Below are 25,488 nucleotides of genomic sequence, written 5' to 3' on the forward strand. Positions count from 1 at the left end.
TGTTGGAAACCCTGGTAAATCTTCAGGGTGTGACGTGTGGGTCCTGTACTGACCAACAGTAGCGAAGACATTCAGTCTCCCTGCCTTCCGCCTCCCTGCCTTCCAGCTTACTGTGCCTGATGCATAAATCAGAATACTTTCAAGTTCTAATTGAAGTAAAACTCAGAATATCTAAGCTGACAAGGGGTAATCAAAAGAAAACAATATCACATTTCCTGGGAGGTTATAATTGATTCTGCCTTAAGAGAAAGCGATCTGCCTCAAAGAGCTGCTTCTGATTCCCAGCACTGACCGCCTTTCCCTCAGTCCTAATTCTACCAGCACTTTTCCACTCAGCCACAAGTGATGCTCCTGCGAAACCCGGGAGACTGCTTGATTGGTCCTCATGGGACTAACGCGTTAGAACTCGTAAACTTGAATTTCTGATCTTACCCAAGTGCAACGATTTGCAGGACTCCAACCCTGAGTATCAGAAGCTGTTTGAGGGAGAGGACAGCAGTAAATGCACATAACCCCACCATCATACATTTGACTCCCCACCTGGTCCAAAGTAGCTCCAAATCTGGCAAGAGAATCACCACCACCATTCCTACTTCAGTCAGAACAGCTTTTATAGATTGCATTGTAGCTGAACATTTCATTTGAAAAAAGGGCTCTGCTGCTTTAAAAGATATTTGGAAACTAATGTTCTGAGCCCAATGGAATCCTGAGTCCTTGTTTTCCTGTCATAAGCACAGGAAACCAGGCCAGCAGGGCCCTGGGAGCCAGTACAGCTGGAGGTGATTAGCTATCATCTGCAGTCAACAACAGAGAGGGGAGAGGGGAAAGCTGAAGAAGGATCCTTTTTCTGGAAAGAATGTAGCTAGGAAATGGAAACTGTGGCAAGAAAATGTGGTTTCAGTTTACGACCCCTAAATGGAAACTTCATTATAGCAAACATGTTACCGCCCTCATCTGGGACCTGGCGCCACTACCATGGAATGGGATGAGACATTGGCTAGGACCACTCTGGTTAGAAAGTGCATGGCACTTGCATGGTAAGGCCACTGAGCCAGGTGGCACGCGGGGGCACTTAGGTATCAGATGAATGGATAAATACCATGTGGCTCTTAACACACATTAGATAGCTAAGTACTATAAAATATACACCAGGAAATATAACAGCTCAAACGTAATAGAAGCTTCTCTCTCATGTACCCAACGGTTCTGGACAGGTGAACAGCTCAGCAAGATAGCTCTCTCTCCAATTTCCAGGAACCCACGCTGATAGAGGTTCTATAATCAACACACAACTTCCAAAGTCCTCCTGGGAATTGTCTCCATTCCCCCAGCCAGAAAGCAGAAAGAGCATAGAGGACCGCCCGTGGGGGATTATATGAGCTGGGCAGGCGTAGAAGCAAAGCACATCATTGCCACCCATTCCATCAGCAAGAACTGCCCAAATGGTGCCCCCGAGTGCAAGGAAGCTGGGAAACGAGTTGGCCGAGCTCTTTGCCCGTGACAACTCTGTGCTACAGAAGGGGAAGCATAAATTGTGATGGAATCTATTTCTAAAACTGAAATTGTATGTTATAAATGAATGGTATCTTTTATTAAGATTTTATTTCTTTGAGACAGAGAAAGCAGAAGCATGGAGGAGAGTCAGGGAGAGGGAGAAGTAGGTTCCCCACTAAGCAGAGCCCGAGGTGGGACTTGATCCCAGGACCATGACCTGAGCTGAAGGCAGACACCCAGCCAACTGAGCCACCCAGGCACCCTAAAGGAATGGTTTCTTAAGTATAGTCCTAAGCATTGCAGGATTAGAAACATCATTTGTCCCCAAATCAAAACTTCAGTAAGTGCCATTAAAAAAAAATTCTGAATTACCATCGTTAAAGGAGAAAAATAGCTGTTACGTAAAACTCAGGTGTTCCTATATGTGGTTCTAGTTAGCCTTCTAGATCTCTTGCTTTTAAAATGACTAGTTATCTAAATGCAATCTGATAAATCCAAGAAGTTAAAAGTTATACCTTGACACTGAGAGAATGTGTTCCCATTTTACATAATTCAGAAATATTCAAGGTACTTTGTTATGGTGGAGATAATTGTTAATAAATTACGCATTAATCTGCATAATATTTTAAAGCCAATGCAAATTATAATATATTAATTTGGAATTGCATTTGACTGCAAGTTTCCAAAAACTAACCGAACAGGATTCTACAAATCAGAGATTTCTTTCCCTAAGAAAACAAATTCAAAAGCAGATAGTTGCTGGGGTTGGTTCTACAGTTCAAGAATGTCAACAGATACATGATTATCCTGGCCTTGCCTTCATTGCCTGAAAATGGCTGCTTCAGCTCCAGCTATTACATCCACATTCCAGGAAGGAAATAGGATTGACAAGGAGAAAGGGTCAGTCAGTGCCTGGGGCAAGATAGCAAAATTTTCCCGAAATCACAAGCAGACTTCCCCACTTCTGTCTTAAGAACTGTGTCACATAACCATCTATAACTTCAAGAAAGCTATTTTTAGCCAGTCATTGCTGTCCTGAACAAAATCTTGGTTCTGTTAATAAGGGCAAAAGGAACAGTAGATATAGGGTAGCAGCAAGCAGCATGTGCCTTTCCACTTCTGCCGGTTTCCACCATTCCTTAGTAGTTAACACTGTTCAGTTGTTTAAGATCCTCCTAACCTCAGAAATATCTGAATTTATAACTTGAAAATTCACAGACAGGAAGTATCTGAAAGTAGTCTTCAGCTTCACAAAGACTACAGATTTTTATCCATTCACCTCTATATTCTAGAGGTCATGCTAAGCAAACTCTCCAGATACTTACTGATAAACTATGTTGCCAAGTGTTTGACTTAGCTCTATCCAGCAGAATGAGTAATTATTCAGGTGGGGCCCATCCAGGTGGACAAAGTATACACAAAGGTGTGTACTTTGTGGTCAGAAGGTTGCTTAGTAGCTAAAATATGATTCACTGAGGCACCTGGGTGGCTCAGTCAGTTAAGTCTCTGCCTCAGGTCATGATCTCGGGGTCCTGGGATTGAACCCCATGTTGGTCTCCCTGCTCAGCAGGGAGCCAACTTATGCCCCTCTCCACCTTGTGCTTGCACGCACTCTCTCTCCTTCAAATTAATAAAAAAAATTTTTAATCGATTTATTAAACTGGCTGTGGGGATTAGGCTGAACTCCGTTTTGTACTCTAGGATGTATTATGGCTGCGGGAGGAAGGGAACAGTTCACACTTACAGCACACTTCCCACACATCATACCAAGTGTTTTCTACTCTCGGGGTGTTTAGGATCCAATGTTATCACCCTCTTTTTAAGAGAGGAAACTAAAGTTCAGAGGGACAGTCACTTGCCCCATGTTGCCCAAATAACAGAGTTGGAATTCAATTCGAAGTCAGCCTAACTTCAACCCCCAACTCCCAAAGTGTCCTAGCTCTGCAAGTGGAATACAGTGAGTAGCCCTGGCAAAACCCATGTTCTTCCCTCTGGTGGGAAGTTGAGGCTCTGCTGCCTCAACGGTCCAGCAGCTCTTTTTCAGACTTAGAGCTGAATGCATTCTTTTTTTATTATTATTAAAGATTTTATTTATTTATTTGACAGAGATCACAAGTAGGCAGAGAGGCAGGCAGAGTGTGGCAGGAGACAGGCCCCCCACGGAGCAGAGAGCCCCATGCGGGCCAATCCCAGGACCCTGGGACCACAACCTGAGCCAAAGGCAGAGGCCCAACCCACCAAGCAACCCAGGGGCCCCACATTCTTAATATTAATGCTCTGGCCCCACTTCTGAGCTTCATTTAGGTTCTGGCTTTCATGAACCCATGATTATTTTGTTGTTGCTTGAAGACTTATTTTTTCTTTAATTTTTTTGAGAGAGAGAGAGCACAGGGGGGTTGGGAGAGCTGTGGGGCAGAGGGAGAATCAGACTCCTTGCTGAATGGGGAGCCGGACAGGGCGCTTGATCTCAGGACCCCGGGTCATGACCTGAGCTGAAGGCGGATGTTTAACTGACTGAGTCACCCAGGCAGCCAACGAACCCATGATTATTTAGATCAGTTAGAATACAATTTATTCAGCTAGAGCTTTTTTTTCTTTTCCAGCTACATTCTCCATACGAAAGATAATGTGTAGCCTCCGGGACCACTTGACTGTGTCCAGTTCTCAGCACCACGTTTACAAACCACTTGTGGAAATGACAGTTTTCTGACAGGACGACTTTCAAACTCCTTACCTTGATTTGTGTTGTGACTATCTTAAAGTGTGGCTTTGGGTGGTCATGTCCCACCCAAAATTGTTTATGTGGTAAATAATGACCATGTACTTAATATCTTCAGAACGGAGCATTGGATTTCACCACTTTGTGTTAGGTGCCTGTTTAAAGAAACAATCTAGAAATCCATTTTTTGTGGATTCTTTAAAGTTCATGTTAATGCTCATTTTAGAACTGGGGGTTTGAGTTCGTGCCCAGCTCCACCGACTCCTTATTGCAGGGATCTAGTATGTGTGCTGCCGAAGCGAGCACTCATTGCAGGGATCTATTCCCACTGACTATGACCCTGCCGACAGGAACCCTTTCTGTGTGTTACGGCTGCACGTCTCCTGGGCCTGGACACAGCACGGACTAGTTTCTTGACACATAAACATTCATCAGGTCGATAAATGGAATCCTCAAGTAATAAAGCAGCAGTTGAGAACCAACAAACATGTCACAGTCTACATAGTTTTTTTCCATAGAAATATACTTGTGACCTAATGGGGCTCTTTCTGTACTACCGCAATGGCATTCTTAATTGTCGTGAATATGCCACAATAATCATTACCATCATATTAACCCACAGGTTCTCGGGAAAACTTACAAATTAAAATTATAAAGCACTAAATCTCAGACAATATACTTTCTTACACATTTCAAAACTTACAAATAAAAATAGAGAAAAATGGAACTAAGTAGAGTCCCACATTATATAGGAAGTTGTATGAGAAAGGCAGCACTTAAATCAGAAAAGATGAATGATTCAATATATGATGTTGGATCAATTAGCCATAAAAAATTAGATTCTTAACACACCACACAAAAATGTAGATGCATAATGGAATAACCATTTACATATTTAGTTCATAAAAGTCATAGGAAAATATATGGGAAATATTTTTAATAATGTAAGAAGAGAGGGGAATGGGTTTTGCCTACGCCAGACAGTACACACAGCAGAGGATAAATTTGTTGAGCAAACCCCCAAACAGAACTTCATGCAAATACATTCTCAAAAAGAAATACTTTCACAATTCATAATCCACACAAAAACATCAACATTCTAACATTTCACAGGCACCAAGGTCAAAAAGCATTTTTAAAAAGACTAATAAAGCTGAATATGTAGAAAATTCAAAGCTTCTATATGACAAAAGACATAGGAAAACAAAAAAGATTGAAAGCAGGTAAAATGTTGACAAAACAGGACAAAGGGTCATTATTTGTCATGTGTTACAATGTATCAATCAAAAAGGAAAGCAAATAGCAAGGCAAGCAAAGGACATGAATAGGCAAGTGATCATGAAAAATACTCTACTTCAGTCATAATTTTTTAAATGCAATCTTAAATGAGATATTTTCACAAATCAGAATTGATCATTCTTCAGACTGGTGCAGCTGTGGGAAGCCAGCTCCATTCGGTCACTGCTGTACATCATCGGACAGGAGCCTGCCCAACATTTGAATGTGAGGTTGGCCTGACATTTCAAGTTGTAGGAAGTGATCCTCTAAAAATACTTGCACAACAGTTCGGGTATTTGCAGCAGCATTATAATACCAATAAGTTCAAAGCTATCTAAATGTCCACAAATAAGGAATGGTTTAATAAATTACAGTCCTTCTATGCAATGGAATACTTCTGTGAAGCCACTGTTCTAAAGAATGAGGTAGATCAACAAAAACTGACATGACAAGATTCTCCATACTGTGTCATTAAATGACTTATGAAACAGTATATATAGAATGATCTCAATGTTTCTTAAAATGATATAACAAACAAAAATTAGAAGGCTATACATGTGCTTATCATTAGAGAGTGAAAATATGGGGCATTCACATTTTAACCTCAAGTGGTCATTAATTCCCTCTACACTGTATTACATCCCAAAAGATTTCCAAGCCCTTAAAAAATAACAACCGTTTTTGACATGACCACATTTTTTTATGAGAGCTGTATGCAGTGGGAAGTGACATCTAATCCAGAACGACTTCGCATAACAACAGGGGTTAATCTTCACTGCATGGGAAGACAAGAACACACACAGCAGCCAGTAGATGTATTGAGCAACCCCCCCCCCCAAAAAAAACTCCCTGAAGTAAGTGAAATACATTTTCAAAAATGGATCCAATGACAATTCACAAACCACATGAAAATATAAATATTCAAATATTCCCACAGGCCCTGCCAATGAGATCCACACATCAGCTCTGCACTGTCTTTACTGGCCGCTGAGGAAGACGGAGACCGGGCAGGCCAGCAACCCTTACTAGGTACAAGAGGAGATGTGGCCCGATGGCTCAAGAGCTGTGTGGAGATCCATCGGCACCGAAGGTCCCGGAGTTAAGGCAACTTCTTCATTTGCCTCCAAGAAAGCACTGGTCTCTTTGAGAGAAGCAGATTTCTTTTTGTGGCAGCCTTCTGCACAACCTGTGTCCTTTTTTCTGTGTTCACTCTTCAGTCTCCTCTTGTACATCTTGTATGCTGGGTGTTAAAACATGCAAGTGTTGAAAAATCACTTTAGCAAAGACTGTAATGTAGTGATATCATGTACTTTGGGGCCCTGTTTGCTTTGGGTCTCATATGTGTAAACACACAGAAATGAAGGGGGAAAAGAGATGGAAAATGGGGTTCTAGTTCCAAAAGGCAACATAAGCAGGACGCCTGAGTGGTTCAGTCGGTTAAACATGTGTCTTTGACTCAGGTCATGATCCCTGGCACCTAGGATTGAGTCCCGAATCAGGGTCTCTGCTCAGAGGAGAGGCTGCTTTTCCATCTGCTTCTGCCTCTCTCCCCTGCTCATGCTTGCACGCCCTCTCTGTCTCCCTCTCCTCTCTCTCAAATAAAGAAATAAAATCTTTAAAAAAGAAGAAGAAAACATAAGCAGATCCTAAACTCATCTCCTCCCCTAGACACACTAAGTTTCTCTGGGGAAAAAAACCTAAAAACAGTCAGAACAACCCCATAACATCAGACGGAAGGGAAGGAAACCACGTGAAAGTGGGTAGGAAAGACTGAGATGAAATCTCACCATAAGCCTCACCCAGACAGGGCCACCCACAATCAGGAGGGAACTCAAAACATGGACCTTCTCCCTCAGAAGCCAAGGACTCATACCCCAGATTAGGCACCCCAGCTTTTAATATAGGCGTCTGAGAAACAAGCCCCCAAAACATCTGGCTTTTAAGACCAATGGATCTGGAGCACATAAGAACCACAGATCTGTGGTGAATGGAGGAACTGCAAACCAACTGTCCTGCCCCAGGGCCCAGCACAGGAGCAGCCCCTTGAAAAATGCCCAGAACTTTATGTGGAAGAGACTCGTTTCTTCATTTTACAGCATCAGACTGAGGCGGAGAAAAAGAAACAGACATCTAGGTCCAGGAAGAGAGTTCCATAATAAGACAAACTCAAAGAGAGCCATACCAAGACACATTATAATTAAAATGCTAAAAGTTAAAGACAAGAGAGAATCATAAAAGCAGCAAGAGAAAAACAACTTCCCCCTTGCATACAGGGGGAACCCCATAAGACAATCCACGGATTTTTCAGCAGAAACTTCGCGGACCAGAAGGAATGTCATGATACATTCAAAGTGCTGAAAGGAAAAAACTTCCAACGAGGAACACTCTACCCTGCAGAATTATCATTCAGAAGTGGAGGTGAGGTAAAGAGTTTTCCAGACAAGCAAAATCTAAAGGAGTTCCTCAACACTTACAAGAAATATTAAAGGGATGTCCTTAAGCTGAAAAGAAAGGGTGCTAACTAGTAACGAGAAAACATACGAAAGTATACATCTCACTGGTAAAGATAAACATACAGAAAAGTAGTGAATTAATCACTTATAGAGCTGGTATGAAGGTTAAAAGACAAAAGTTGTAAAACTAATCAAAGTAATTAGTTAAGAAATACACAAAATAAAAAGATGTAAAATATGACCTCAAAAAAAAAAAATGGAGGGGGAATAAAAATGTAGGGCTTTAGAATGTGTTCAAACTTAGGTTGTTACCAACTTAAAATAGACTGTTATAAATACAAGTTGTTACATATAAGCCTCATGGTAACCACCAAGCAGAAATCTACAGTAGATACAAAAAAAGGAGAAAGGAGTTGAAACAGACCGCTAAAGAAAGTCATCAAACCACAGAAGAGAAGAAAGGAACAGAAGAAGAAAGGACCTAGAAAGAGCCAGAAAACAATGTCAATGTCAGTAACTGCATGCCCAGTTACTTTAAATGTAAATGGACTAAAGTCTCTGAACAAAAGATTAAAGAGTGGCTGAATAGATTAAAAAACAAGACCCATTTCTATGCTGCCCACAAAAGACCCAATTAAGATTTAAGGACACACTGAAAAAGTGAAATGATGGAGAAAGATGTTTCATGCAAGTAGAAACCAAAAGAAAGCTGGGGTAGCTATACTCACATCGAACAAAATACACTTTAAAACAAAACCTGTAGGGGTGCCTGGGTGGCTCAGTGGGTTAAACCTCTGCTTTTACTCAAGTCATGATCTCAGGGTCCTGGGATTGAGCCCAGCATGGGGTTCTCTGCTCGGCAGGGAGCCTGCTTCCCTTCCTCTCTCTCTGCCTGCCTCTCTGCCTACTTGTGATCTCTCTCTGTCAAATAAATAAATAAAATCTTAAAAAAAAAAATTTAAAAAACCTGTAAAGAGAGACAAGGGCATTCCCTAATGGCAAAGGGGTCAATCCAACAAGAGGATATAACACTTATATATATGCACACAACATAGGAACACCTAAATATATAAAGCAAATATTACAGACCTAAAGGGAGAAATTATCAGCAATACAATAATAATATGGGTCTTTGATACCCCACCTACATCAATGAATAGAATATCCAGACAGAAAATCAATGAAGAAACATTGGCCTTGAATGACACATTAGACCGCATGGGCTTAACAGATATATAAAGAACATTCCATCCAAAAACAACAGAATATATATTCTTCTCAAGAGCTCATGGAACAGTCTCCAGGGTAGAGCGTATGTTAGGCCACAAAACAAGTCTTAACAAATTTGAAAAGATTAAAATCATAACTAATATCTTTTCTGACCACAATGGTACGCAACTAGAAATCAACTGCAAGAAGAAAACTGAAAATTCGCAAATATGTGGAGACTAAACAACATGCTATTGAAAAACCAATGGGTCAACAAAGAAATGAGAAGTAAAATAAAACACCTGAGACAAAGAAAAATGGAAATACAACATACCAAAACCAAGCTCATAGAGATAGAGAATAAATAGGTGGTTGCCCGGGGCTGGGGGGTGGGGGGTATCAGTGAAGGGAGTCAAAAGGTACAAACTTCCAGTTATCAAATACATAAGTCATGGGGATGCAATGTACAGCATGGTGTCTGTAGTTAATACTGTATTATACAGCTGAAAGTTGCCAAGAGAGTAAGTTTTTAAAAGTTCTCATCACAATGAAAAAAAACCTCTACATATGGGGCAGAAGTTAACTGGACTTACTGTGGTGATCGTAATATTCACAAATATGAATCATCTGTTGTATACCTGAAACTAATAAAATGTATGTCAAGTATACCTTGATAAAAAAAGGAGGGAGGGACTATGGAGCAAAAGAACTCAGTGTATCAAAATGGCTGTTTCTATCTGGAATGGACCATTAGTGATTGAGGTCACTGACAGCTCCCGCATACATTCTTTCAGGCCACTTGTGGCTCATCTATTCATCTATTCATTCATTCAGTCAGTCAGTCAGTCGGTCAACCAGCAACACCGGTGGAGTGCTTGCTTGTTATGAGTCAGGCGCTCCCCTGAGTGCTGGGAGATAGCTGGGAACAAGCCTGACATGTTCCTTCCTTCACAATCACCCTAAGGAGAAGAAATTAAAACTTAGATCTAAGACCAGTGAGTTTTACTCTGTGAAGATTTCTCTTATTTTGTGGTAAATTTAAACCCCAAGTATTCCTTATGTTGAGTGTTACATCAGCCATCAGTGTATAATCAGTCATATCAGTATCAATGAGTATAACTCAGACCCTGTCTCCTGATAACAGTGAAAATTACAATGGCCCAAGATGAAAATATATGTGTGTGTACATACTGACGTCTTTTTTTTAAAAGACTTATTTATTTACTTGGGAGGGGGAATAAGCAGAGGGAATCTTCAAGCAGACTCCCTGCTGAGAGCAGTGCCTGAAATGGGGCTCAATCTCCCAACCCTGAGACCATGACCTGAGCCGAAACCAAGAGTCAAGATGCTTACCCGACTGAGCCATCCAGGTGCCCTCATTGATATCTTTTTAAATTTACTTTCTGTGAACCCACCTAAGGACTGACTCTAAAATGATGTATATTTGGCTGTATGGATTTTTATATAACCCATATATAGGATACCTGTGTATACAAGTGTGGTAATTCAATATCTGTTTATGTTTCCTATTTCATTGCTGGAAAATGTTTCACAACCATTCAGCATAATTCTTAGTCACAGAAGCATTGTGAAATAACTTGGCATTTGGAAGCCTTCATGGCTGTTGATGAAACATAACAAATGTCACTTTGAAGATAAATTATTGCTCCTGGAAACTTATCAAGTCCTAGAATCCAAGTTCTAATAGTACACTGTTTTTTGTGAAGCATGTTTGTTTATAAGTTTACTTTCACATATTTTAATATTTTTGCTATGAAAGCAAAGGAATGTGTTTGTGCACTTCGTTTTCCCAAAAAAAAAAATGGCAGGCTAACAATGTACCACGAGGGTAGCACATGCATGTTCAGACTGAAAAAGAAGTTAGTAAACTGGACTGACGATTTTCAACTAAATCTACCTAATGGGGGCTCTCCTCACCTGCAACAATGAGAAATCCGTCCAATAGCTGGAAGAGTCCATAGGCCAACGGGAAACTAAGCATCTGGACCAACTGCTTGGTGGTGAAAGACAGCTGGAGCATGGTGACGCACATCTGAATATTCTGAGCTCCAGTTTCTAAGGAAATTGTCCTGCACCTACCAAAGAAAGCATTTTTCAAAAGTTACTAGCAATAAGAAGTCTTCTTAAATTTTTCTCTTCTATATAGCAGTAAATGTAAGCTATGAGGTTAGGCCACTAAAAATGTTTACTCATTTAATAATTATTTGCTGAGTGTGTCTGCTCCGCAGGTGGCCTTCCTTGAGAGGCACTTCGGAACAGGACCCTAGGAACCTGCCTGAGGAATCTGGGTGAAAAGATACAATCAACACACAGGAAAGGTCCAGTAACAACACAAGACAAAATATGATCGTGGGTCAGGGAGATGCTATAAAAATTCAGAAAAGTGGCATAAATGGTTAGAGAAGCCTTTAAAAAGGCAAAGGCAGATGAAACGGTGATGGTGGGAGAGCCATTGAACATAGGACGGAGGCTACAATTAACGTTCTAGGGACAGGTATGAGCTGTGCCTACTAGGAGGCAGTACGTGTGCCGTAAGCCAGTCTGCGTGGAGTGAGGATTGGAATGGAAAGGTGAATTAGAGATATGAAACAGTAGGAATGAAATAAAATTTGAGGGTAAACATAAAAACCCTAAAAAAAATAAATAAATAAAAACCATAAATGAAAGCCAATGTCTAAGACCACCTGTCTAAAATTCTTTGGTGAAAGAGTTTAGGAACACAATTTTCCTTCTTTCTACTTTCCTGTAGTTTTCTAATTGCAAAAAGAGAGAGAGAGAGAGAGATAAGCCTCACTTGAAAAAGAAAAATCAGGAGGGAGTAAAAGGAAGACATTAGCAGGACATCATGGGTTGGGTTAAGCAGTTTCATCTGTCTTCAGTTTATAAAGGGGGTCTTTGGGCTTCTATAGATGGAAGGGAAGAGAGGAAAGAGGTGTTTCAGAATATAAACCAGCATCTCTCTACAAGCTGGTTTGGAATATGGAGGTAACCAGACGAGGTATAATGTGGGCATGAAAATACTGGTACAGGGCAAGTTCTGCAGCTCTTTTTTTATTTGTGCTTACTCTCTGGCTTGCTTTGCTTTGCTTTCTGCAGACCACTCTCCTTTCAGACCCTACCAATTACTTGAGATGATTAAGCTGCACAGCTGGACCTCAAACCTGGACCATTCACAAGGCAAATGCAGTATATCAATCTGATCCTTCTCTAGCCATCACGTATGAAAAAAACAAGATTGTTAACTACATTTGGCCATAGGAATACTTCCTCCCCAGATTCCGTTTTATTTCAACCACTCAGCGGTCTGTGTTCCTGATTATTGGCTTTGTAAAAAAACCCAGTTCAATTCCTAACTCCGCCACATTCTGGCTCTATGAACTTGGTCATGTTACTTAATGTCTTGAAGGATTCGCTCATCTGTAGAATGAGAGTACTAATAATAACTACTTCTCAGGCTTGTAGTAAAAAGTAAATGAGATACCACAGACAGAGTCTTACCCTGTACCTGGGATAATCTTATATGTTCCCCAAGTAGACTACAAAGAGATTTCTACTACAAAATAAAAATCAAAATGCATACCACTTTCTGTTCTCTTTCACTTAAATCTATCTTTGAAGCTTTTTCATCTCCCAAACTCCACCTCTGAAGTTCAACCACCTAGTTCACTTTTCTTCAGTTATTCTTTTTTGACTTCAGAGGTGGTACATACTTATTGGGAACCTCGGGAAATATACCCCCAAAATTAATAAACTAAAATGACTCTTAATCCTACTACTCAAAATTAAACAGTATTAGCATATGGTGTATTTCTTCCAGTATTTTTCCATGCATAAAATTCTTTTGCTTTCTTCCACAAAATGGGAATCAAAATGTATCCCATTTTCTATTCTCTTTTAAATTTATCTTTTAAGTATTTTCCAAAAGCATTAAAATTGATGCATCATATTCCATCACATAGACACACCATGAATTAAGTATCTCCCTATTGTTAGGTATTTAATTGTTTCTATTTTTAGATTTATAAATAACACTGCAATTAACATCCTCGCACATCAATATTCCTGTGCTTATCTGAGAGTCTTAGCTTCAGGACGGATTTCTAAAAGTAAAATCACTGAGTGAACAGCTATAAATATGTATAAGGCTATTGATATGACTAAATTGCCTTCCGGTGAGTTTTTGACAATTTATGTTCCCTCCAACATTGTATGTTAATACTCACCTATAGATATAACAACATGGAGTATTACCATTTTTAATATTTCACAAATTTATAAATTTTATGCCCCAACTTGTAATGATAATATGTCAGATAAATTCCTTTCTTATGTCTCCAGTTTGTCCTTTCTCCCCTTGTCCCTTAGAACTAGCACTTGTATAGAATTTGGCATAAGTTGTGGATGAATGTTTCATCTCTTGAATTTTGCTCATACTCTAGAATGATCTCTATATTTAATGAGACCATCTCACCCCTATCTGATTACTAGAGTAAGAAGAGAAATGTGTCCAGATTCCAACACATGGTGTTAACACCCCAATCCTAATTTCACAGATTACAACTTCCCATCAATCTGGCCTTTACTCTCATTTACGTAAGAACTACCATGATCTTTTCACCCTCTCTGCGTTGAGTTATCCTGTTCCATCCACCTTGTAAGTCAAAACTCCTGACACAGCCAGGCAGCAAAGCCTGCCAGTGGCTGACTGTTTACTTTATCCTCCTCCAAAAAAGGGTAGGGATCATTGAACTGTACCTCTGCCAAGACTGGTGGGTAAGAAGTGCCAGCAGAAAGCCCGTGACATGGCCAATCAAAGGAAAGATGAAACTGATGGTCAGAAGAGTGATGTCTGAATTCCAAGATCCTTTTGCCAACACCACACCAGCAACTGCGACCACCAAAAGGAGGACCCCACCAACAATGGCCCCAATCTAAAGCAAACCAATAAAATACATGTAAACATTATGGTCTTTTAGTTCTATTTTGAAAAGTCCATCACTGTTCTAAGAAGCCAGGAACCTAGGTGTTTTGGAGCAAAGAGGGGACTTACCACCAAATCCAATCTCATTTTACGGAAAAGAAACTAAAGCTCCAAACTGGTCAACTGACTTGGCTAAGCTGGAAACTGGTGAGGCTTGACACAATCTAAGCCTTATTTTATGTTTTGTTTGCCTTGAAGTAGAGGATTTTGCCAGAAGGAATGGGTAGTGAACATTTTCATGGATAGGACAAACTCATGAGACAAGTGAAATCTGGCAGTAAGTCTCCAATACCCCACTACAGGCACTTCTCAGATCCTTCACTGTTAACCTCTTGTCTGAGGTCTGCCCTGCCCCACCATCTGCCACTCTCTTCCCACCACCCCCTTGACTGCCAGTGGCTCCTTACTTGATCCCTGCCCTTCTCTCCTCGAAGTGAAATGCACCCATTCTTTACTAGACAATCTGGGCTGACATCAATGTAACATAAAAACTAAGAGAAGCCTCTTTCCTCTCCCAAATGAATACTGTCCTTCCTTGTGTTGCTCAGCAAAAACAAGAAACCAACAAAAAGGAATTTCCAATAGTTTGAGTTTTAGATCAGAAAGAAAGAAAGCCAGACCCAGAATATTTGGAGGAAATTAGGACTTTGACAAGCTCCCATTCATACCATGTAGACAACAAAGTATGTAGACAACCTAGTACAGCGTCAACTGGGATTTGAAATGTTTTGAGGAGTAGAAGAAGGTGGTCACGGGGAGCAGAACAAAGCCAAAACAAACCAATGCATCGTAGACCTGCTCCAAGATTATTTTTACTGCTCAACACAAAGACAGACTGGGCCGCTGCTTAATGAGAAGATGCTAGAACACACAAAGAAGTCCTCTGATTGTCAGAATCCCTCTTTGTCTTTCCATCATAAAAGGATTTCAAAGTTTAAAAATTTACCAAGAGCAATTTGTTCAGAAAATATGTCATATCTAAAATTAACAAAGGACCAAGAGCAGAAAATGAAACTGTATCAAAATAAGGATTAACTTATCCTAGTTTTCTACTAAGATGCTCCAGAATATTTTTGCATATTATTAAATATTTTTTGCCATGCAGCCTATGAAATAGGCAAAAGAAAGGGGTTTTAAATCTGCTCTTTACATACAATAAATGTCACCTACAGAAAATTTATGTGATTTCTCCATTGACACTAAGGGACTAACGGAGGATCTGGAAACACCAAAATCAACAAAACAGAGTACGTGATAGTACTTTATCAGAAATAGAGTATTTGAAAACTAAGAGGTTCCCACGCTCACACTCGGTCCTCTTGTTTTGCAAACAAAATTACAGCATACACAACCGCCCTGGCCATTCTCTCCCACTGAAATAACAGTCTCCCACTCAAATGCAATCCAAATGTGCAACACTGAAGCCTTCCTCCAGCTCTCTGTCTGCTTGTCAACCCCTCTTCCCCACTTCATCTCAATGGAAGAATCGTGGGAGTTGTTCCATCTTGTGCTGAAAGGAGAAAGCAGCAGCCGCTGGTGTAGATACGTGGAGAGGCATGTGGGGCTACACGGCAAAAACGAAATCATAAATCCTGAACTCAAATGAACTGAGATGTATTCGCTGAACCTCCAATTAGCCCCAAATGTCTGTTTCTCTGGAAATGTAAAATATAAGTAGGGCACCGTAAAAGTCTTCATAAAGCAGTGCACGATGCAATCTTACATCTTCCAAAATGATTCATACTTGGAAAAATCAAAAACATCCTAGGTTGTTGACACGTTTGTTGAGAATGCCTCAACATTTTTTAAAGCTATTCTTTTATTTTTAAAAAGTCATTTTTAGGTATTTTCAAAAGTTATTTTGGAGATCTTTTTCACACATGGACATGGGCCTATTCCTCCAGCAGACAGAGGACAACGCTGGGAAGTCCAGAAGAGGTAGGAGGTTCTAGCTGCCATCACTCCATGGCCAGACTCCTCAGTGCATTCTGCATAATTTCACTTTGACAGTGGTTCACGTGGTCAGCAGCCCTCGTTTGTGTGCACAAACTACAACCTCGGAAGCTTCTTCGGAAATGCTTCTGAAACCTTCCCCCTCACTTTTTCATGGAAACACCCCTACTCTTCACCCTGGGCCTCCACCCCTGCACACCTGACCAGCATTGACCTCAACAGCACTCGTGTGGAGCCTGGTTAAGACATGGGCTCTGGGTTCTCTCTGGCCACACACACGCTGTAGCTTTATAGTCACTAAAGCAGGAGTCCCACACTCGCCAGTGTGTCCTAAGCCTCAGTGTGTGGGCCGAAGGAAATGACAGAGCATGGCTGACAAGAGCGGAAGAAATAGGGGGGCTAGATCCAAAAACACAGGACAGGTAAGGAAAATTGCTGGGGGTGGGGCTGTACCCGACTGGCCCGTCTGTTCCAGTCCCTGTCTCCATCCGTCTTTCCAGTCTCTGCATGTAAGGATGCATTTATCACCATCGGGAGCTGCTTACCTTGAGAATGATTTTGGATTGCTTAGGCCACCTGTAATTCACATAGATTCCGAAGGCCACAGGGATGGTCAGGCACACAAGGGTGATTCCTGGGAAGAAGAAAAATCCATCAGACAGTATCCCCCTCCCCTGGAGTGCCCAGTCCTCAACCATGTCTATTTCTATTAGATAAAGGCTTTAATTAAGGCTGCATTTTATTTCTGGATCTGCCTCCATATGTAAAGAAAGGGGAAAAAACCCCTGGAAGACCATGTTTGAAGGGTATACATTATGACTGAATGCCCCTGTTCATGTCCCATCATTTCCCTCTCAAAATCCCTCTGATGACAATGTGGAATTTTAGAGACAACCAGAAATGTAAAAGTTAGAAAACAGGAGGAGTCGGCAAACTTCTTTGATTGCTACGCAGGGGGTCACCCCTCTATGACCACAGCTCCTATTTCCCCATTTAAAGCCAACAGATCCTCTGTTTCACAAAGTAAAGAATACCTATTGGAGATATAAAAACAGCATCTGTTCCACATACCAAAACAATTTCTCATATTCTGCAAGTGTAGCCAAGTAACCCAAAGGTGGGCGGGGAAAAAATGCCTTCTAATTAGCGCAAGTGAATAAAAGCATTGAAGGCAGGCTCCGCAGAGCAGAGATCCACTTGCTTCCAAATCTGGCCAAATGCCTGCAAAACTGGCTGCAAAGTTATATGAGTTGCTCCTAATATGTTGGGTTTTGTTCACAAGTGCCTTTTAGAATATATTATTTAAATGGAATATGTAAACAACTTACTAATTAGAAAAAGTTATGCATAAAATTACGATTTCCAATATTTCACTCAAATTTTACAAATTCAGTGGGCTCCAGTGGTTGGGGAACATGGCTCTATTTGTGTTTTTGAACTGTGGGCCCTGGGCTGTAAAGCTCTCCAAGTGATTACTTGAGACTCCAGACAAGACAGTTTTAAGAATCACAGTTTCAGCCAATTCTCCAAAGACTCTGAGCAAAGGAGAATAACCAGATTATTTCACCAAGGTTTTCTTCCCAGCCTAGTAAGTCGACTGAGATCTCTAGAAAAAGTTAAGAGTTTGGGGCACCGGGGTGGCTCAGTCTTTAAGCATCTGTTTTTGGCTCAGATCATGATCCCAGGGTCCTGGGATCGAGGTCGGTGTCGGGTGTCCCACTCTGCTGGAAGCCTGTATCTCCCTCTCCCACTCCCCCTGCTTGTGTTCCCTCTCACTCTCTGTCAAATAAATATGTAAAGTCTTTTTTTTTTTTTTGGACAGAGAGAGAGAGAGATCACAAGTAGGCAGAGAGCCAGGCAGAGAGAAAGGGGGATCAGGCTCCCTGTTGAGCAGAGAGCCTGATGTGGGGCTTGATCCCAGGACCCTGAGATCATGACCTGAGCCAAAGGCAGAGGCTTTAACCCACTGAGCCACCCAGATGCCCCTAAAATCTTTTTAAAATGGGGGACAGAGTTTAATGAGAAATGACGGTCTTGAAAGCAGCTATGGAAGAAATATGGGTATGGTTGTAGCATGAGGATACGCTCTAATAATAGAAAGGAATCATCCATGTTGGATCAGTAAAAATGTCAAGGCTCACAGGCCATGTGAAAAGTGGAGTTTTGGGAAGTAAGGTCTCATTAGACCCACTGTGATCCAGTTAACCTTTGGATCTTAACAAGACCAATGGTTTTGCGGTGCACTATATAAGTGTGTTTTTAATAAGTAACTTCTCTTTCTTTATTTTCAGATGGGAACTCTTGTAAGGTTAAAAGCTTGGATTTTGCCATCAGATCCCTGAGTCAGAATTCAATTCTTCACTCATCAGCAGCACAAACTTGGTAAGATTACTTAACAGATTCTACGATCCTAAAAACCTAGGAAGTGGAACCAGTCATAGAATCTACATAGAAGTACTGGAGAACGTGTTCACTTAGAAACCCACAGAGAGGACACGCATAACAAACACCAGCTCTTATCATTCCCATCACCATTACTATTACTATTCCGTTCCATCAGCCCCATACAGACCTATGTTCTGATACGGGATGGTAAGATTTTGCTCAAGCTTCCAGGACAAGGTGTAGACATACAGGCAGAGCGGCATCATTCCCAGAGCGGCCACTGTGGAACAGGTTGTCATGGTGATGCTGAAAGTGAAATTAAAATGATGCTTAAGAGAAGAAGTTTGAGGGTTGACTGGCTTGCTCAGTCAGTGGAGCGTGTGACTCTTGATCTCAGGGTCATGAGTTCAAGCCCCACACCGGGCATGGAGCCTACTTTAAAAAAAAAAGGAAGAGTGTGAAACAATGGATTTAAGTCCTGACCAAAAGCAACACACAGGGCCTTTGAGATTACGTGGGGCAAGTTACTTGAAGCTCACTCCTCTCTTGTGATTCAACAAATGACAGCTGTATTTGTGGTCTAGAAAGAGACTTCCAGCAGTATTTGATGCTCCTCCATCAACCCATATTTATTTGAGAACCTACTTGTCCTCAGTGTTCTGGTAGGTACCATAAGGATTTTTGTTGTTGTTGTTTTTGCTTTATACAGTTTTTTTTCTATTGAGCTATAATTCATAAAGCATAAAATTCATTGTTTTAAGTGTTTTAATATATTCACAAGATGTGCAACATTCTCTATTTCCATAATTTTTTTACCAACCCAAAGAGAAACCCCCTCAGCTGCTGCTCCTCATGCTCTGCTTTTCCTAATCCCCGGCAACCAGTAATCCGCTGTCTTTATCGGATTTCCCATTCTGGACCTTTCATATGAATACTGTCATACAATATATGGCCTTTTGTGTGTGTCTGGCCTCTTTCACTTAGCATAATGTTTTTGAGCTTCAGCCACATTTTTTTTCTTTTTTTAAATTTTATTTATTTGAGAGAGATCACAAGTAGGCAGAGAGGCAGGCAGAGAGAGAGGAGGAAGCAGGCTCTCCGCCGAGAAGAGAGCCCGATGCGGGGCTCGATCCCAGGACCCTGAGATCATGACCGGAGCCGAAGGCAGAGGCTTTAACCCACTGAGCCATCCGGGTGCCCCTCAGCCACATTTTAGCATGTATCAGCACGCCATTCCTTTTCATGTTAGAGTAATAGTCTATTGCGTGGGTAGACCACATTATTGCTGCCCTTCCATTAACTGAGAGACATTTGAGGAGTTTCCAATTTTGCGTTATTATGAACAATGCAGCTATGAATATATGTGCACAATTTTTTGTGCAGACATGAATTCAGTTCTCTCAGGTGGATACCAGGAGTGGAACTGCTGGATCACAGCTGAACTTGCTCAGGAAATGCTATTTCCAAAGCAGCTGCACCGTTTTTCACACCTGCCATCCATCCATGGAGGTGCCCTGTTAAAAATGTTTGCCTTAGGAACACCTGGTGGCTCAGTCGGTTGAGCGTCTGACTCTTGGCTTCGGCTCAAGTCACGATCTCATGGGACCTGGGAACAAGCCCCGTGCAGAGCTCCACATTCAGCAGCTGTCTGCTTGGATATTCTCTCCCTCTCCTGCTTTCCCTGTTCTCTTTCTCTCAAATAAGTAAATCTTTTTTTAAAATGTTTGTATTTTTAGAAGTTTGCATATTCATAAGAAATACTGGTCTGTAGCTTTGTGTTTGCATAATTTCTTTGTCTAATTTTGCTAACACGAAATGGAAATAGGGCAAGCCTGCCACAAGGCTAAGCATTTGCCCAGCGTGAAGTGTTATAAATATCTGTCAGAAGAAGTTACCCAAACACCGCATGCACCAAGATTCCAAGGGACAAAAAAGGGATCCCCCCAGCACACATTCTCAGACAGAACAAGCTGGACAGAGCCAGAGAATTTGCAGAACCATAGCAAGAAAGAATTGATGTGGGATGCTAGACTCAATTAGAAGTCTGCTTTGAATTCTAATGTTGTATAATCCCATGATTAGAAACAGGAATTGGAGTGGTGAGTTGCAATCGAAAGTATGATTTCTGGACTCCAAAATGGTGCTGTAGTTGACAAAAGAACTGGTCACTTAGCATCAACCTGGCGGGGGGGTGGGGTACACATTAAGTTAGGTATGACAACAGGACATGCATCAGAAATATCCTGGGTGGGCAAAGGAAAACTCAGGACCACAGCTGCTGCCAGTACTAGACTTGGGAATCTGGCCATCTTGGGAAGTGAAATGTAGGTGCAGGAGCTGAATGAACCAAACCCAAACAGCCTGACCACAGCCACGCCACACAGCTTTACCAGGAAAACAAATGACAATAATCAGAACAGAGTTTTGGTCTTTGTTAAACAAAGCTGGAATGATTTCTTTTCTTTTCTTTAAGATTTTATTTATGTATTTGACAGAGAGAGATACAGTCAGAGAGGGAACACAGGCAGAGGGAGAAGGAGAGGGAGAAGCAGGCTTCCCACCAAGCTGGAAGCCCGATGTGGGGCTCCATCCCAGGACCCTGGGATCAGGACCTGAGCCAAAGGCAGACGCTTAATGACTGAGCCACCCAGCCGCCCTGAAACTGGAATAATTTCTGATAGACAATTCATTTCTCTTTGCTGTGATGAGATTGTCTCCAAGTGAAAAGGATAACAAATTTAGTACTGTGAGTCTTGAGGATTTGCAAGTACATTAATATATAGGAGTGAAAATCCTTTAGTTTAGAACCTTTAAAGACCCTTTTTCCTTTTTTTTCTTTTTCTTTTTTAAGAAGACAGGGAGGGGCAGAGTGAGTGGGAGGGAGAGAATAAGCAGGCTCCATGCCCAGTGTTGAGTCCATGTGGGGCTCGATCTCACGACCCTGAGATCATGATGCATAAAAACTCTTAACTACCACAGTTTTATTGCATCATACAGAATGCTATTGCTTCATAAATTTATAATACGTTGTTTCTATTTTTTCCAAATATATAAAGCCTTATTTCTCTAAGTCTTTACATTTCTTAACTGGAGAACAGGAATTAGTCACACAGTAAAATGCACAGCTTCGTAGAAGGAGGAAAGCATGCAGAGAGAGACCAGGGGCTCGGGGAGCAGATCCCCTACTCTGGACAGGGGTGAGGGAGGGGAGCCACGGTGCATGTAGAGAAAGGGCAGAGGAGTGGACGGAGAGCTAGGAGAACATGCTTCTTGAAAGCTGAGAAAAAAGAGCTGTTGAATGAAAGCTAAATGCCAGCAGAAGATCAAAAAGGATGAGAGCCCAAGAAGTGGAGTTGGGACCATCCAACCTTTCCCCAGTTTTTTGTGCCTCCACCTCAGAACCATCCTTTCCTCCTTCACCCCTGCTCCCAACTCCCAAGCGTGGGCTGTCCTTTGTCCCCCTCTGGGTGACGGAACCAGTGAAAGAGTCAGTAAAATTAGGGGAACTAGGTAAATAGAAATCAGATGTCCTTCAGGCCAATATTTTTTAATTGCACGGCAAAATTACACAACCTGTCTAAGCACGTACAAACTGTCTCTAGACAGTTAATGCTGCTCTGTTTGATGAGGTGAGGCAAATAGAGCATCACATAACACAACCCGGGGGGTAGAGCTAGAGTCTGTCCACCTCAACTCCGGATCCAGGAGTCTGGAAACCTTTGAAGAGTCATTGTTTGAGGGCTCACCATGGACTGCCTTGCGCAGAGTACACGCCCACTCTGCGTCCTGGACACAAATGGCCAAGAAACTGAGAGGCACACCACTTCCCAGCCCACCTCGGGAGCCCACCTTTAACTGATTAGCACGGCTCCCAGTCTGAAGATTCAGGAATTTTTCTATCAGATTCTACATTGAGGGGCTTTGCTGTAAATATAGTATGATGCATACATGGCTTGGGGATATCGAAAGCATCTTCCGCCTAAACCCGGCTGGCCCTGGGCTTATCCTTTCCTCAGGGCTGCGGTGTAGCTCTCTGCACTAAGAATGTTCATCCTGGAGGAACAGCTGGCATTGCCCTCTAGACATTTGTATTGGCCTTACCTCATATACCGTACCCTACACCAGTGCTTGTTACCTATCCACGTGTGGCAGACTGGCTAACTGTGAGTTGCTTGAGGACAAGGACCTTATTGGCTTTGAATCTGGCAGCCTCGTGCTATGACACATTGGAGGAGCTCTTTAAATAATTACTGAATAAATGTAGGAATCAAAGAATGAACCAATGTGTCAGTACATTGGTGCTCTCTCTGCCTTCCTCCTATGTCATGTATCTGAAAGTGAACCTTGAAAATCTTGGTGAAATGATCCCTTTACACTGAATTGCAGTGGCAAACATCTCAGTAGTAATCCAGAAAAAGAGAGATTTTCTACTAAATAACTAAAATCAAGCTTTTTCAATTATAAATGTAAATAACATTTTAAGGAGCAAATATTTAGCTGATTGGTACCCTTTTCAGAACTCCAGACTTAGGCGGCACCTGGGTGGCTCAGTCAGTTAAGTGTCTGCCTTCGGCTCAGGTCATGATCTCAGGTCCTGGATTGAGCCCCCTCTGGGGCTGCCTACTCAGCAAGGAGACTGCGTCCCCCTCTCCCTCTGCCTCTCACCTCCCCCCTACACTCATGCTTTCTCTCTGTGTCTCTCAAATAAATAAAATCTTTAAAAATTTTTTTAATTAAAAAAAAAAAAAAAAAAGAGGGACGCCTGGGTGGCTCATTGGTTAAGCAGCTGCCTTCGGCTCAGGTCATGATCCCAGCGTCCTGGGATCGAGTCCCACATCGGGCTCCTTGCTCAGCAGGGAGCCTGCTTCTCCCTCTGCCTGCCATTCTGTCTGCCTGTGCTCGCTCACTCTCCCTCTCTCTCTCTGATAAATAAATAAAAAAAAAATCTTAAAAAAAAAAGAAACCCAGACCTAGGTAATTCACAAGTGATTGTATATTTCCCTTCTCTTATTTCTTTTAATCAGTCCTTCTATTTTCTTTTTTAGTTTTTTGTTTCCTTAAGTTTTTCTTTAACACACTCCTATTTTATAGTTGCTTGTTCAATGAACAGAGGCTTTTTCTTTCTTCTTTCTTTTTAGCTTTGTTTTTTTCTTTTTAAAGCAATCACACAGTACACCTTACTCTGCGGCTTGGTTGCTTTTTTTCTCCCCTCAATCATAGATATCCCTTCGGGGCAATACACGTAGCTTAAATTCTTTCACTTAAAGAATGCAGAGTACACCGTAATCTAAATATACCATGTCTTCAATCACTTCACCAGTGATGAATAAATTGCTTTGAGTGCTTTTCCACTATAAACAAAGTTATGATAAACATTCTTATATGAATTTCACTTGAAATAATTCTTTTATTTCTGTAGAATAGATTCCTCAAAACAGAATTGCTATGTCAAAGGTCTGTTTTTTATTTCAATAGATACCACATTATTTTCCAAAAAGACTGTTACTTTCACAATCTTGCCCAGTACTGGATACAATCAATCTCTTTTAATTCTCATGAGAACATTGAAAAATACACCTGTTAAGGCGCCTGGGTGGTTCAGTTGGTTAAGTGACTGCCTTTGGCTCAGTTCATGATCCTGGAGTTCCAGAATCCAGTCCTGCATCTGGCTCCCTGCTCAATGGGGAGTCTGCTTCTCCCTCTGACCCTCCCCCCTCTCATGCTTTCTCTCTCTCATTCTCTCCCTCGAATAAATAAATAAAATCTTAAAAAAAAAAAAACAGAAAAATACACCTGTTATTTTATTATATATCTGACCCTCTATGAGCTTGTGCTTTCTTTCATACTTACTGACCTCTTGGATGTCCTCTGTAAACAGCTTTGTTTGTCTGACTTTTTCTTCTCTACTTGTAGGAGCTCTTTTAAAATTAGAGTATGTATCATCATGTACAATACAAATAGCTTCTGCAAACTTATTGTATATTTTTGACGACACTCATGGCAATACACTGAGATACTCATATCTGTCCATTTTTTTTATTTATTTTTTTAAACATTCTTTTTTTTTTTTAAAGATTTTATTTATTTATTTGACAGAGAGATCACAAGTAGGCAGAGAGGCAGGCAGAGAGAGAGAGAGAGGAGGAAGCAGGCTCCCCGCTGAGCAGAGAGCCTGACCTGGGACTCAATCCCAGGACCTTGAGATCATGACCTAAGCCGAAGGCAGCGGCTTAATCCACTGAGCCACCCAGGCACCCCTGTCCATTTTTTTAAAAGATTGTATTTATTTGACAGAGAGCGAAACAGCGAGAGAGGGAACACAAGCAGGGGGAGTGGGAGAGGGAGAAGCAGGCTTCCTGATGCAGGGCTCTATCCCAGGACCCTAGGATCATGACCTGAGCCAAAGACAGACACTTAAAGACTGAGACACCCAGATGCCCTCTGTACATTTTTTTAATGGCTTCTGAGATTTTCTTGAATACCTAAGGGTATTCAAATATTGTCCCCACTTCTTACTTTTTTATAGGTTGATATATTTATATTTTTAGCTCATTTAACATCTATATTTTATATTGTGGAAGGTCTGAGGCTAATCTATGTCTTCTATATTGAGGGGCAAGTATGTCAATACTATTCTTTAAATAAGTAATTTTCAGTAAATTGAAGCGCCAACCTCCTTTTATGTTAAATGTCCAAAAGTATTCAATGTATCTTTTTCAAATACCAGACTCCTAATCACATTGTTTTCATAATGTGTTTTCACATATACTAGAGCAAATACTTCCACTTAAATTTTTTTTTAAGATTTTATTTATTTATTTGACAGACAGAGATCACAAGTAGGCAGAGAGGCAGGCAGAGAGAGAGGGAGAAGCAGGCTCCCCGCCAAGCAGACAGCCCAACGAGGGGCTCAATCCCAGGACCCTGGGTCCATGACCTGAGCCGAAGGCAAAGGCTTTAATCCACTGAGCCACCCAGGTGCCCCTCCACTTAAA

At 41.4% G+C, this 25,488-nt stretch overlaps 1 protein-coding gene across 2 annotated transcripts in view; it reads right to left on the reverse strand.

Moving 5' to 3' along the window:
- Nucleotides 1-4,877: 4,877 nt before the first annotated feature.
- The window catches only part of SLC10A6 (solute carrier family 10 member 6), a 29,560-nt gene continuing 8,949 nt past the window's right edge, over nt 4,878-25,488 (reverse strand). Inside the window, exons 2-7 of one of the 2 annotated variants that reach the window (XM_032332813.1) lie at nt 18,681-18,799; nt 16,654-16,742; nt 13,930-14,105; nt 11,092-11,249; nt 9,747-9,797; nt 4,878-6,731 (exon numbers count right to left, since the gene is read on the reverse strand). In XM_032332813.1, the coding sequence (XP_032188704.1) occupies nt 6,517-6,731; nt 9,747-9,797; nt 11,092-11,249; nt 13,930-14,105; nt 16,654-16,742; nt 18,681-18,799 (808 nt within the window). In that variant the 3' untranslated portion in view covers nt 4,878-6,516. The remainder of the gene's footprint in view (nt 6,732-9,746; nt 9,798-11,091; nt 11,250-13,929; nt 14,106-16,653; nt 16,743-18,680; nt 18,800-25,488) is intronic. The other variant, XM_032332814.1, reaches the window with a different exon arrangement.

The sequence above is a fragment of the Mustela erminea genome, chromosome 2, assembly GCF_009829155.1.
Source record: "Mustela erminea isolate mMusErm1 chromosome 2, mMusErm1.Pri, whole genome shotgun sequence".
Lineage (NCBI taxonomy): Eukaryota > Metazoa > Chordata > Mammalia > Carnivora > Mustelidae > Mustela > Mustela erminea.